At 36.9% G+C, this 13,734-nt stretch overlaps 1 protein-coding gene across 1 annotated transcript; it reads right to left on the reverse strand.

Moving 5' to 3' along the window:
* Positions 1–1,218: 1,218 nt before the first annotated feature.
* Positions 1,219–1,713, reverse strand: LOC139044941 (endogenous retrovirus group K member 10 Pro protein-like). Its single transcript, XM_070506534.1, has one exon. The coding sequence runs from the start codon at positions 1,711–1,713 to the stop codon at positions 1,219–1,221; it is 495 nt and encodes a 164-aa protein (XP_070362635.1).
* Positions 1,714–13,734: the final 12,021 nt, after the last annotated feature.

The following is a 13,734-nucleotide window of genomic DNA, read 5'->3' on the forward strand; positions in this document are numbered from 1 at the left end:
GAGACCTGCCATTCATCATCTGTTTGAAACAGCTAATCACATTGATCTTTAGTATAAGGAATCATTATGTTAACAGGTTCCTTTCCAAATAACTCTATGCTGCTTTTTCTCACCTTTGCTATCAATTGAGCACATAAGGCTGGAGAAGAAGCAATAATCTTTTTGGGAGTGGCAGGAAGGTGTAACCATTCCAGAGGTCCTAATTGCATAAACAGCCTGTGGGGGTGACAGGTGTAGGGAGGACTAGAAGATTCCAGGGCATCAAATAATCTATTCGATGTAATTGGTGTTGTGTTAAGGCCTCCTCTACCTTTCGTAGGGCTAAAGTTCCTTCCGGTGTTAGAGTTCTTTCTGAGGTGGGGTCACTATTCCCCCTGAGCATTTCAAACAGGGGTTGTAACTCGGCAGTTGTGAGTTTCAGAAAGGGCCAAATCCAATTTATATCCCCCAAGAGCTTTTGAAAGTCATTTAAAGTTTTCAAGGAATCTGTTCGTAATTGGATGTTTTGGGGAGTCACTAGATCAGTGTGAATGACTCAACCCACTTAATTAATGGGTTGATTAGTCTGTATTTTTTCAGGTGCCACTTGTAGGCCATAAAGAGTCAAAGCCTTAATTGTTTCTTGTAATACTTGCTGTAAATAACTTCTATCTTGATGTGCCAGCAATAAGTCATCCATGTAATGGATCAGGTAGATAGAAGGATATTTTTGTTTGACCTGTATCAAGCCCATGTCAACAAATTTTTGGCACAATGTTGGACTGTTTTTCATTCCTTGTGGCAACACTTTCCATTGAAATTTCTGATAAGGTCTTCTCAAGTTTTCTGAAGGTAAGCTAAAGGCAAATCGGGGCCTGTCCTTAGGGTCTAAGGGGATGTTGAAAAAACAGTCTTGTAAGTCTATAACCATGCCAGCAGCCTGAACTGGGACTGCTACGGGAGAAGTCAGTCCTGGTTGTAGGGCCCCCATATCTTGCATGGTCTCATTAATGGCTCTCAAATCTTGTAACAATCTCCATTTTCCAGATTTATTTTTGATAATGAAAATGGGAGAGTTCCAAGGACTATTAGAAGTTTCTATATGTCCCAACTCTAGTTGAGCTTTAACTAATGCTTGGGCTGCTTTCAATTTTTCAGATGGAAGAGGCCATTGTTCTATCCACACTGGAATATCAGACTTCCATGTTATGGGGTCTGCAGCCCTTTCAACAGTGGCCCCTAAGACAAATTTGATAGTTCACAGTCAGGCTCATATCCAAATCCTCTTCTGTCTTTATTAGGTTGTAAAGAAATTGGGAGTTGAACTCCTTGGTCAGCTTTGCCCAAACTCTTTTGAGGGTTATATTTCATTTTTAACATCTGATCAGTGACCTTATTGTCAGGACTAAATAATAATATTCCCATTTGAGCCAGGACATCTCTCCCCCATAGAGTAAAGGGAATAGCTGGAATTACATGAGGTTGAAAAATTCCAGTATTGTTTTGTCCATCTGACCAATGGAGAATTTTTCTACTCTTGTCAGCCTGTGGGGCCTTTCCACTTCCTACTAAGGTGATCAGTGTCACTTGTATTGGCAATGAAGAGGGCCAATATTTTCCAGCAATGCAAGAGACATCTGCTCCAGTATCTAAGAGCTCCTCTATGGCTATCCCTTCCACTATAAGTTGCTGCATAGGTCTATTAGATGTAATTTCCTGCAACCAAAAGGCCATGTCACTAGAACCAAAGCCACCCTCGCCTTGTGGGGCTGAGGTTACTGTTTTCCCTAAGGATTAATATGGTAACAGTAACAATTGAGCTATTCTTTGACCCTTAGTTATAAAGTGAGTTTTTGTGGGGGTGTCAATCATAACCTTTATTTCCCCCTCATAATCTGAATCAGTTACCAGAGGAATAACTGACAAGCCTTGTATAGAAAGGGAACTTCGTCCTAAAATTAGCCCCACAATTCCTTCTGGCAGAGGTCCCTTAATTCTCGTTGGGATAAGAGTGACTGGTACATCTGGAGCTAGTATTGTTGTGGTGGAGGAACAGAGGTCCAGTCCTGAACTCCCTGGAGTGGTTCAGAGGAGGCTTGAGATGGGACGAAGGGAATAAAAGCGTTCAGAGTGCTGACCCCCATCATTGTTGGGGCCTGGGGGAGGCCCCGCTGCCCATTTCCCTGAACTGGAGGATTAGCTGTGGGGGTCAGCACGGGGCATTGTGATATCTGCGTCGGTAATGTCACTTGAGGTTGTCCCAGAAACTGGCCGTTTTTATGAAATTCATATCTGCACTCTTTAGCCCAATGAAAACATTTTTGATAATGAGGGCATAAAGACTCTGGAGGTCCTTTCATATTTTGTGGCTGAACTTGTTGGAAAATCTGAGGTGTTGGCTGTCTAGCTTGCCCTGGGGCTTTATTGGGGCATTGTCTACTAAAGTGTCCCTGTTGTCCACAAGAAAAACAGGCATTTCCACCATCTGCTCTCACAGCTCTCTTTCCTTTCTGAGTCATAGTTTGCATACAACAGAGAGGGCTTTCCCCTGTTAAGGCAGCTGCTATGGCAACTCCTTGCATGAAGGTTGGTATAAAGTCAGCACATTGTTTAATGTAGGCTGTATAGGCATCTGTAACACAGCTCCCAGCAGCAGATGTTAGCTCAGGATTAATCTTCCTAAAGAAAAAAGGATATTTATTGTTAGTGTATAGAAACATTACTGATTTTTTATGTTAATTTTATATCCTACAACTTTTCTGAATTCATTGATTGAATCTAACACTTTTTGTTGAAGTCTTTCAGATTTTCTACATATAAAATAATGTTATCTGCAAATAGAGACAATTTTACTTCTTCCTTTCCAATTTAATACATTTTTTTTTCCTGCTTGATGCTGTAGCTAGTACTTGTAGTGCTATGTTGGATAGGAACCTTTGTCTTGTTCCTGATCTTAGAGAAAAAGCTTTCAACCTTTCACCACTGCATATGTTGTTAGCTGTGGGCCTGTCATATGTAGCTTTTATTATGCTAAGATATTTTCCTTCTATGCCTAATTTCTTAAGGGTTTGTATCATGAATAAATTTTTAATTTTGTGAAATGCTTTTTCTGTTTCTATTGAGATGACTGTATGATTCTTTTCTTTCATTCTGTTAATATGAGGTATCACTTTGATTTTGTATGTTGGAATATCTTTATATTCCACAGATAAATCTCACTTGATCATGGTGAATGATACTTTTAATGTGCTGCTGAATTGGGTTTGCTAGCATTTTAATGACATTTTTTGCATCTATATTTACCAGGAATGTTGGCCTCTATTTTTCTTTTCTAGTAATGCCTTTTACTGGATTTGGAATCATGATAATGCTGGCCTTGTATTATGAATTTGGCAGTGTTCTCACTTCAATTTTTTGGAAGAATTTGAGAAGGATTGGTGTTAATTCTTACTTAAATCTTTGTTAAAATTCACCAGTGAAGCCATCTCAACCTGACCTTTTCTTCATTGGGAGACTTTGGTTACTGAATTGAACTTCTTCTTAGTAATTAGTCTATTCAGATTTTATATTTATTCCTGATTCAGTCTTGGTGAGTTGTATGTTTCTAAGGTTTTACCATTTTTTTCTAGGTTGGACAATTTGTTAGTGTATAATTGTTCATAGAAGCCTTTTGTGATCTTGTGAATTTTTGTGGTATCAGTTGTCTCCTTTTCTCACTTGTAATTTTATTGATTTGTGTCTTTTCCCTTTTTCCTTTGTTAATATAGCTAAAGATTTGTTAATTTTGTTTATATTTTTAAGGAACAATGTGTTTGATTAATCTTTTCTATGGTTTTTCTGTTCTCTAACTCATTTGTTTCTTCTCCAATCTTTCTTGTTTCCTTTTTCCCACTAGCTTTGGGTCCAGTTTGCTCTTTTTTATTTCTCTGATAGCTTCTTCAGGAACAGAATTAGGCTCTTTATTTGGAATGTTTCTTGCTTCTTAGTGTAGGCATTTATTGTTGTGAGTTTTCCTTTCAGAACTACTCTTGCTGTATTCCACAATGTCTGCTAAGTTGTATTTCCACTTTTGTTTGTCTCAAGAAACTTTATTTTTCCTTTAATTTCTTCTTTTAATCATTGGTTGTTCAGGAGATTGTTCTTTAGTTTCTGTGTGTTTGGAAATTTTCCAGTTTTTCTCTTATTATTGATTTCTAGTTTCATGCTCTTGTGCGCAGAGAAGATACTTAGCAAAATTTCAATCTTCTTGAATTCACTCAGGCTGGCTTTGTGACCTAACGTATGTTCTATCCTATAAAATGCTTCATGTGTACTGGAGAAGAGTGTGTATTTTACTGTTGTTGGATAGAGTGTTCTGTGTATGTCTATTAGGTCCGTTAAGTCTATGTTGTTGTTCAAATCAGCTGTTTCCTCATTGACTCTCTGTCTGGATGATCTATTCATTGTTGAGAGTGGAGTATTAAAGTCCTCACTTAGTATTGTATTACTGTTTATTTTTCATTTTAGCTATGCTAATTTTTGCTTTACATATTTAGGGACTCTAATGTTAGGTGAAAAGTGTTTACAATGGTTATATCTTCTTGAATATTGATCCCTTTATCATTATAAAATGATTTTCCTTGTCTTTTTTTAACGTTTTTAGTTTAAAGTTTTTTGGTATGATATAAGTGTAGTCATCCTTTCCTTTATTTTTGGTTACCACTTGCTTAAAATGTCTTTCCATTTCTTCACTCTCAGTCTATTTGTGTCTTTAAGGCTAAAGTGAGTCTCTTGTGGCCATAAAATCATTGAATCTTGTTTTTTATTCATTCAGGCATTCGATATCTTTTGGCTGGATAATTTAATTTAAACCATTTATATTTAAAGTAATTATTGATAGATAAGGACTGGCTATTGCCATTTTGTTGTTTTCTGGCTGTTTTGTAGATCTATTTTTGCCTGTTTCTTATCCTGCTATCTTTTTTAGTGTTTCGATGTATTTTGGTATCCGTATGATTTGACTTCTTTATTGTGTTTTTTAGTGTATAATTCTATGGGATTTGCACTTGTGATTACCATTAGGCTTACGTAAAATATCTTAAACCTGTAATAGCCTCTTTTAAACTGATAATAAGTTAACTTTGGTAGAATTCATAAACTTTACACTTTTACTTTTCTTCCCCTCACATTTTAGATTATTGCTGTTCCAGTGTATGTTTTTTTTATATTGTGTAACTAAGATATTATTGTAGTTAAGTTTATTTTTACTATGTTTAATCCTTTTGTTTTTTTACTTTTAGCTATGGTTTAAGTGAATTATGCAACATAATTGCCATATTGCAGAATCTAACTATAGCTGTATATTTACCATTACCTGTGAGATTTACACTACCCTTTTATGTTTTTGTGATCTTAATTAGTGTTCTTTTACTTCCAATCAAAGCATTTCTTATAAGGCAGGTATGGTGGTAACGATCTCCTTTATGTTTTGTTTGTTTGGGAAAGCTGTTATCCGTCCTTTGTTTCTGAAGGACAGCTTCCCTGGGTATAGAATTCTTAGTCAATAGTTATTTTCTTTCAATATTTGAATATATCATCCATTCTTGCTTGGCTTAAAAAGTTTTTGTTGGGAAATTTGCTGATTGTGTTATAGGAGTTCCATTTGTATGTAACTGCTATCTTTTCTCTTATATCTCTTAAAGTTTTTTCTTCATCTTAGACGTTTGACAATTTAATGCTAATCTATACCTGTGTAGCCCTATTTAAATTCAACCTATTTAGTGTCCTTTGGGCCTCTTGGATCTGGATGTCTATTTCTCTTCCCAGGTTCAGGAAGTTTTCAGCCATTATTGCTTTAAATATACTTTCCATCCCTTTTTCTCTCTCTTCTTCTGGAATTCTCATAATACAAATACTGGTTCTTTTCTTTATTTCCTATAATTTCCATAGAATTTCTTCACTCTTTTTATTATTTTTTTTTGTTTTGCTCCTCTGAATCTGTAATTTCTAGTGTCTTATCCAGCAATTTGCTGATGCTTTCTTCTGCACGGTTCAGTCTACTTTTGAAACTCTGTATTGAATTCTTCAGTTTAGTCATTGTATTTTTAAACAGTTTGTTTGGATTTTTTTTTGATGGTTGCTATTGCTGTGTCAAACTTCTCATTCTGTTCATGCATTGTTTTCTTTGTTTTCTTTAGTGGTCTGTCTGTGTTTTCTTGTAGTTCACCTTCCTTCCTTATGAGGATTAATCTGAATTCTTTGTCTGACAGTCCAAAGATTTCCATTTGTTTAGGTTCAGGTATGGGAGCTTTATTACCTTCCTTTGGTGGTGTCATACTTACCTGATTTTTCATGATCCTTGATTCCTTATGTTGGTATCTATACATTTGAGTAATCAGGCTCCTCTTGTAGTCTTCACAGGTTTGCTTTGGCAGAGACAATTCTTCATTGGTCAACTCAGTTTGGGCTACTGGATGTGTCTGCTGGTAAAGTCCTTGAGCAGATGGGGCCTGCTATTATGGTGTGTTTTGGGGCAAGGCAACTGTTTGAGCTCTGAGGATGGGGATGGGGATTGTGCCCTTCCTGAGAACATTTGAATAGTACTGCTGGCTTAGTTCCTTACCCAAGTGAGGTTGGAGGATGAGCTCTGTGAGTTCCTGGATTCTCTAGTCTGGCTTCCTAGACAGTTGGGACCTGGAATCATATTCTGTAGTAAATGGGGCTATGAATTAGCTTTTCTGTCCTGGCAAAGAAGCAGGATGAGACCCAGGGCCTGTAAAGTTTGTTGTTTCATGACTCAAATCATTCCAGAGTGTGCACTGAATTCCCTGGTCAGGTGTGGTCACCAGTTTTGTTACCGAACCTGAAGTGAGTTCGCTCACCCGTTGCACAGCAAGCCAATGTCTGACACCGGGTGTGGTGGAAGAAAGTAGGAACTTTATTTTTGCACAGTGCTGAGCAAGGAGAGAGGGCAGCTAATGCTCAAATCCCAATCTCCCCGAAAAGCTAAGAGGAAGGATCTTTATTTGGGGCTTTAGGTAGAGGAGGGGGAGCATATGGCCTTGCTGGTCGGAGCTTTCCCACCAGCCTGTCTTTGGCCTTGAGACACTTGCAGAGAGCAGGGAGCTCTTGACCTTGCTGGTCAGCAGCTTTCCCACCAGCTCGTATCTCTTTGTGGGGAGGAGATGGTCCAGGTGCTTGTCCTTGACAGTGTCTGTCTCCATGGAGGATAGCGGATTCTGGAGGCAGGAAGCCAGAGAGTAAGCAGGGAATGAGTGTTTTAGTTTTAACCCCATATATGCTGGGTTTAGTGTGGGGAAACTGATATCAGGGTCGATATCAGTTTTGCTCTGCAGATGGTGGAAGCTATGGGTTGTGTTATCTGTTTAAATGCCATTGTATGTAGGGCTGGTGAAAGAGCTATTCAACTTCTTATATGCTCTGGTTATTCTCCCTGGTTGGACAGACTGAAGGTTGTATTCAGCAATGAGAGTGTTATGAATTAGATTCCCTTCCTGGGTAGAGTGGGTAAAGCAGCTCTAAAGCCAGAAAAATTGTTTGTTGTTCTAACTCATGCCAACTCACGCCCCAAGTTCTGACTGTCTGACTGAATAGGGCCACTGGTTTTTCTCTGCAGACTCTCAGCTCTGCCCTCTTCCTAGTTTTAGTGCCACTGGGCTGCACTACTTTCAGGGGTTGTCTTCAGCCTTTTTGGTAAGATGGGGCCAGAAGACACCCCCAGTGGGTGGGGCTATGTTTCAACTCTCTTGTCTGGGTGTGAGAAGATGGGGTTGCTCCAGGAGACTATCAATTTCCCAAACAGACTTTCTGATTAGGAGGCCTGGAAGCTACCCTCAGCCTTGGCTGTGAATTAATACCTCTGCCTGTACGTATCATGGGAACACTCCACACTTGATACTGGTTCACTTTGTAGGCAATCAGCTCTGCCCACCCACTTCTTAGCTTAAATGCTGCTGGGCCAACACAACTTCCATGAGTTGTCTGTAGCTCTTCTGGTCAGAAGGGGCCAGGAGACACTTTCCATAGCAAGTGGGGCTGTGATTCATCTCCTTGCCTCGGCATGGGAAAATCAGACTCTAGGGCTATAAAAGACTCCTTCTCTGGGGATCCAAATCTGGCGGATCTACACTCTGCTAAGTTCACTGGTGAGAGCGTACCCCCAACTTGGGTCTGCAAATGATCAAAATCTCTGATTAGAATTACTGCTTTGGCGCTGCAGTTATAAACTCAATCAGGCAAGATCTGTGAGCAAGTTGTTGCAAGCCCATCCCCTTCTCCATCAGTCATATTCCTTATGGTTGAGACCCAGAGACTCCTTTGCTACTCCTATGATGGGAGGTGAGAGTGGGGGCTCTTACAAAGCAACCTACAATGCTAGGGGTTGTCTGGTTGTCCCCTTAGGTTATCTTTCCACACTGGAGAAATCAGAGGCTGAGAGGAGACCTCTCCATGGTGCCACACTGGCCCGGATAAATAAAATCTCATATCACAAGACTAACATGTTTTAAAGTTAAAACAATTATTTTTTTAAACACTGTATAGGTAAGGAGAAGAAGCATTGGGAATTCTCACACTGACAGGTAGAGAGAAAAGTGGTATAAAGACTTTGGAGAAGAGTGGAATGAAATTTAAAATACTCGTACCAGTTGACCTAATACTTCTTCTAGCTTTATGACTTAAATGGATTCTTGTATGTGTATATCAATAGCCATACATGATAAATATTCTAGACTACACTTAGTAAAAATGAAAAAGGGAATAAAACCTATGAATTCCTATCAATATGCCATGAATAAATAAAGTATGGTTAATTATGAAAATGAAATGAATGTATCAATATATTTGAATCTCACAAACATCATATTGATTTTTATAAAGTAAATAGAAAAAAATACTTCACTATGCTGTTTTCATAGTTTGATTTTTAAAAATATAGGTTAAGAATCAGGTTTGTTAAGGAAGTTTATTTTGGCATGAAATTCCAGGAAAAAGAGTAGAAGGGCTAGTAAAAGTGGGATATAGAGAGAAGAAGAAAAATCAATTGAACTGTATATTATCAAGTTGGCTACCATTTTAGACTACTTAGACTCAATCACTCTGTGAGAGCTCTGAAAAAATATACAGAATATGCTTTGAGATTGTCTCTCTATCTCTGTGACACAGAAGAACAAAATATTCATCTACCAACTCCCCTACCACACAAGTCAATCCCATCTCTAGGTTGTGCATGTCCCAGCCTGGCCAGATGAGGTTTCATTTGCACTACAGTTAGCAGTGGCAAACACTTACCGAGTCATAAAAATAAGTCATTAAATGAGAGATAAAGATATTTGGTACAGCTTAGCTTAAATGTTGTCAAGATAAATCTAGTAGCTGGTTCATTCAACAAGGTACCATTCATATAAATTATAGAAATATTCAATCAATGCCATGTATTGTTAAGGAGCATATAATTATGTGGTGCCTATATTAAAAAAAAATAATTGTCTTGAAAAATACCCAATTCAGGTTTGGTTAATCCTCGGAAAATAAAGAGGGAAGAGATGCATCAGAGTACACAATAGGCCACAGTTGTCTTATCATGTAATGTTTTACACTTTTTCATGTCTGATATAGTTTCTAACAAGTAAAAAGTTTAGATAAGGCAAAAGACTAGAAATGGAAAGAAAAATGAAAACAAAAAATAATCTTCCTTGTGAAATTGTATCTATAAATTGAAATCCCTAATTTGGTTTTTAAAAAAGCTTTAAAATGTGAAATAATCAAATCAGGAATACTTCCAGAAATGAGGTATGTGTATACTTTGTAACCTACATGGTTACAGAATTTTATCCGTAGAATTTGTCAGGGGACATGTGGGAGAATATCCATGATGATGTAATACTGTGAGTGAATTCAGGGAACTGGATGCAACTAAGGTAACCATAAGAAGCCAATTGAAATTATCCAATCAGAGAACAAAAGAGAATGGAAAGAGTGAGGAATGTGTACGTGAACTGTGGGATGCCATTCAGATAAAGAATCTATTCATTATTGGAGTCCAGAAGCAGAAGAGAGAGGGAAAGCATAAAAATATTATTTAAAGAAACAAAGGAGGAGAATCTTCCAAATATAGGTAGAAATTTTATATCCAAGTTCATGAAGCTCGCAAGTTTCCCCAAAATGTCAACCTAAAACCATTTTCTCCAAGTCACATTATAATAAAACTATCCAGCCAAAGACACAAAATTTTAAAAGAAATACAAGAAAATAATTCCTCACATAAAATGAATCTCCATAAATCTGTCAGATTTTTCAGTAGAAACCTTGCAGGCCAAGGAAGTTATATTCTAAGTGTTGAAAGAAGAAAAAAGCCAACCAAGAATAGAAGAACTCTTTTCAGCATTTCTTGTAATGCCATTTTAGTGGTGGTGAACTCACTCAGCTTCCGTTTGGGAAAGTCTTTGTATTTCCTTCATTTCTGAAAGATAATTTTGCTAGGTTAAAAATAGACTATTTTATCTATATGATATTTTAGGTAAGCCCAATGGTAACCACAAAGCAAAAACCTACAGGAGATACACGAAAGCTAAAGGAAAGGTACCCAAAGAATTCCACTACAGAAAACCACTAATTCAAAAAAGAAGATGCAAAGAGAGGGACAGAAAAACAAGAGAATTACAAAATAGACAATATCTTTCTGTTTGCTTGTTTTTAATTGAAATATGTTTGACATATAACTGAGCAAATTTAAGACATACAACTTTTTGATTTGGTACTTTATAAATTATAATATAAACACTATTCTAGTGATAATTAGCATCTCTATCGTATTACATAATAATTTCTTTTTAGCCATAAAAATAATTTTCTAGTCTCTTAGTAACTTTTATGATTGTGATATTATCATTTTACATATTTACTATACTGTGCACTAGATCTCTAGGACTTATTTACTACTCGTTGCAAGTGTGCACGCCTAAACTACAGCTGTCCATCCTCCTACCCCATATCCCTGGTAACCACCAATTTACTCTTTGTTTTTAAAAGCTTGGCTTTTTTAGATTCTCCAAATAAGTAATATCAGACATCATTTGTGTTTATCCGTGTCACTTAACTCATCATAATATCGACAAGGTCCATCCATGTTGTTGCAAATGACAGGATGTCTTTACTCACAGGTGAATAATATTCCATTGCCTGTATACACCACTTCTATTTTATCCTATCATTCACTCACGGACACTTAGGTTGTTTCCACATCTTGGCTATCGTGAATAATGCTGCAATAATCATGAGAGTGCATATGTCTCTTCAATATCCTGTTTTCACTTACTTTGGGTATAGGCCCAGAAGTGGAATTGCTGGATCACGTGGTAGACCTATTTTTACTGTTTTTGGGGAATCTCCATATTATCTTCCATAGTGATTAAATGATTAAAGTCCCAACAACAGTGTACAAGGGTTCTCTTTTATCTACATGCTCACCAAAATTTATCACTTGTCTTCTTGATGATAGTCATTATAACAGGTCTGAGGTGATTTGTGGTTTGGATTTGCATTTCTTTGATGAATAATGATGTTGAGCAGCTTTTCAGATACCTGCTGGCAATTTGGATATCTTCTTTGGAAAAATGTTTACGCAGATCCTCTGCTTAATTTTTCAAATTAAATTGTTTGCTTTTTTATTGGTCATGTGATTTCTTTACATATTTTGGATATTAACATCTTATCTGATATATGGTTAGCAAAAATTCTGTCCCATTCTGTAGGTTGCCTTTTTATTTTGTTTACTGTTTCTTTTGCTGTGCAGCTTTTAAGTTTGATGGAGTCCCATTTTTTGATTTTTGCTGGGATGGTATTAGCTACCTCATGGAATCTTTGTCATTATTGTCCCTATATACAATTCAAATGATAAAATAATGTTAATTTCATTGTTAAATACAAATGTTACATTTTCAATCTCTTCAGTAATTGAATCTACTAATATAAAATACATTTTATGATAGTCTTATATGCTTGTCTCATGTTGAATCTAAATGCCAATTGATAAAAAGAAATTTGCTCTTCCCATTTTTCCTCTGCAAATTGTCAGCAACTGCACAATAACTGCAAATCTATTACTCTACATAGGCCCAGGAACAAGCCTTAGTTTTCTTACAAATTATTTGGAGAGTCACATAAGCAATAACTAGAGTACCTGCAAATTATTGTGTGAAGCATTTGTATTTCACTTTAATATTTTACTCAAATAATGAATGAAAATGGCATCAAAATCCACAGGGTAAAAGGATGGTCTCCATAACCCACTCCTCTGACCCCCAAGGCAAATAACTTCAAATTATTTTACAATTTTCCCCATATTTCCCTCATATTATAAACATTATGCTTATCTCCTAATGCTTTATTCCTAAATCCCAAATACCAGGCTGTGTTTTGTGATGCAGGACACTGTTGATATGGAGCTGACCCCTCCTTCCACTGCCACCTTCGCCACTTCCCCTCCACTCATGCTCTCAACATAGTTACATCCCACTTTATCTGGGGACGTAGCTTGATGGCATTGTTCCATCTTCTAAAATTTATTGGTTGTAAATAAAAAATATAGTATTATTGTGAAAATTTATACTATTTTATTGGCCATTAATGCATACAATTCTCATTATGTTACTATAATTTCTCTGAAGAAGGTTTTAGGATTTTATTTTTATAGCCAATATTGAGAATTGTGAAGAAATAATTTTCAACATGTTTAGAGGGGCTGCCCTGGTGGCACAGTGGTTAAGTTTGCACATTCTGCTTCTACGGCATGGGGTTTGCCAGTTCGGATCCCGGGTGTGGACATGGCACCGCTGGTCAAGTCATGCTGTGGTAGACGTCCCACATATAAAGTAGAGGAAGATGGGCACGGATGTTAGCTCAGGGCCAGTCTCCATCAGCAAAAAGAGCAGGATTGACAGCAGTTAGCTCTGTGCCAATCTTCCTCAAAAAAAAGAAAAAACAAAGATATTTAGAGTTTTTAAGAAAATGTGCTTTCATAAATTAGTTCTCACTTATTTTTCTGTGTTCTCTCCATGCTATTTGAATACTAAAAATGAGAGAGACATAAAAGTTATGGAATAGCTCACATATAACACTTCTGAGAAAAATGTTTTTATTTGATAATATGCACTCTATAAGTATTATGTCACATGCATTTTTAGGAATGCCCATAAGTATGTATTGCATCATCTTATATGAATTCTCTAATTCTATTGTTTCTAAATGTCAGACTTTTGTTTGGTGGTGGTTGTTTTCTTTCTGATCCATTTCCTGCAATTTACCTTTTGAAGCTTTCATTGAATCTACTACATTAATTATTGTATTTGTAATTTTTAGAACTCCTTTATTGTTACCTGACATTTCCTCTTATATTACTCTTGATATTTTTACTGTGGATTTAACAACTTCTCATATTTCTCTGAATTTGAAATTGTTTTGTAAAGATTTCTTGCATTTTTCCCAACCATTTGTTAACTCAGCATGTGTGCATGTGTGTCTGTGTGTGTATCTCCTTCTTTCATTTGGAGACTTCCTCAAAAGTCTGATGACCTTTGGTCTTAGAGCAGTCTTATAAGACTGAAGACTTAGAGCCACTTTGTGGGCACAGCATGCTGAGATTACTCACTGATGATATTCTCTTTGAAAGAGAATTCCCCCACTCATTCCCACTAAGAAGGTTCTCAGGATGCCATCTCCCTTTCTCCACTTAAGAGATTGAATTTTTCTCAAAATTCT

This window comes from Equus asinus, chromosome 3, assembly GCF_041296235.1.
Source record: "Equus asinus isolate D_3611 breed Donkey chromosome 3, EquAss-T2T_v2, whole genome shotgun sequence".
Lineage (NCBI taxonomy): Eukaryota > Metazoa > Chordata > Mammalia > Perissodactyla > Equidae > Equus > Equus asinus.

Coding starts and splice junctions, on each gene's coding strand:
- LOC139044941 (XM_070506534.1), bottom strand. CDS start 1,713: ATGGCCTTTTGGTTGCAGGAAATTACATCTAATAGACCTATGCAGCAA.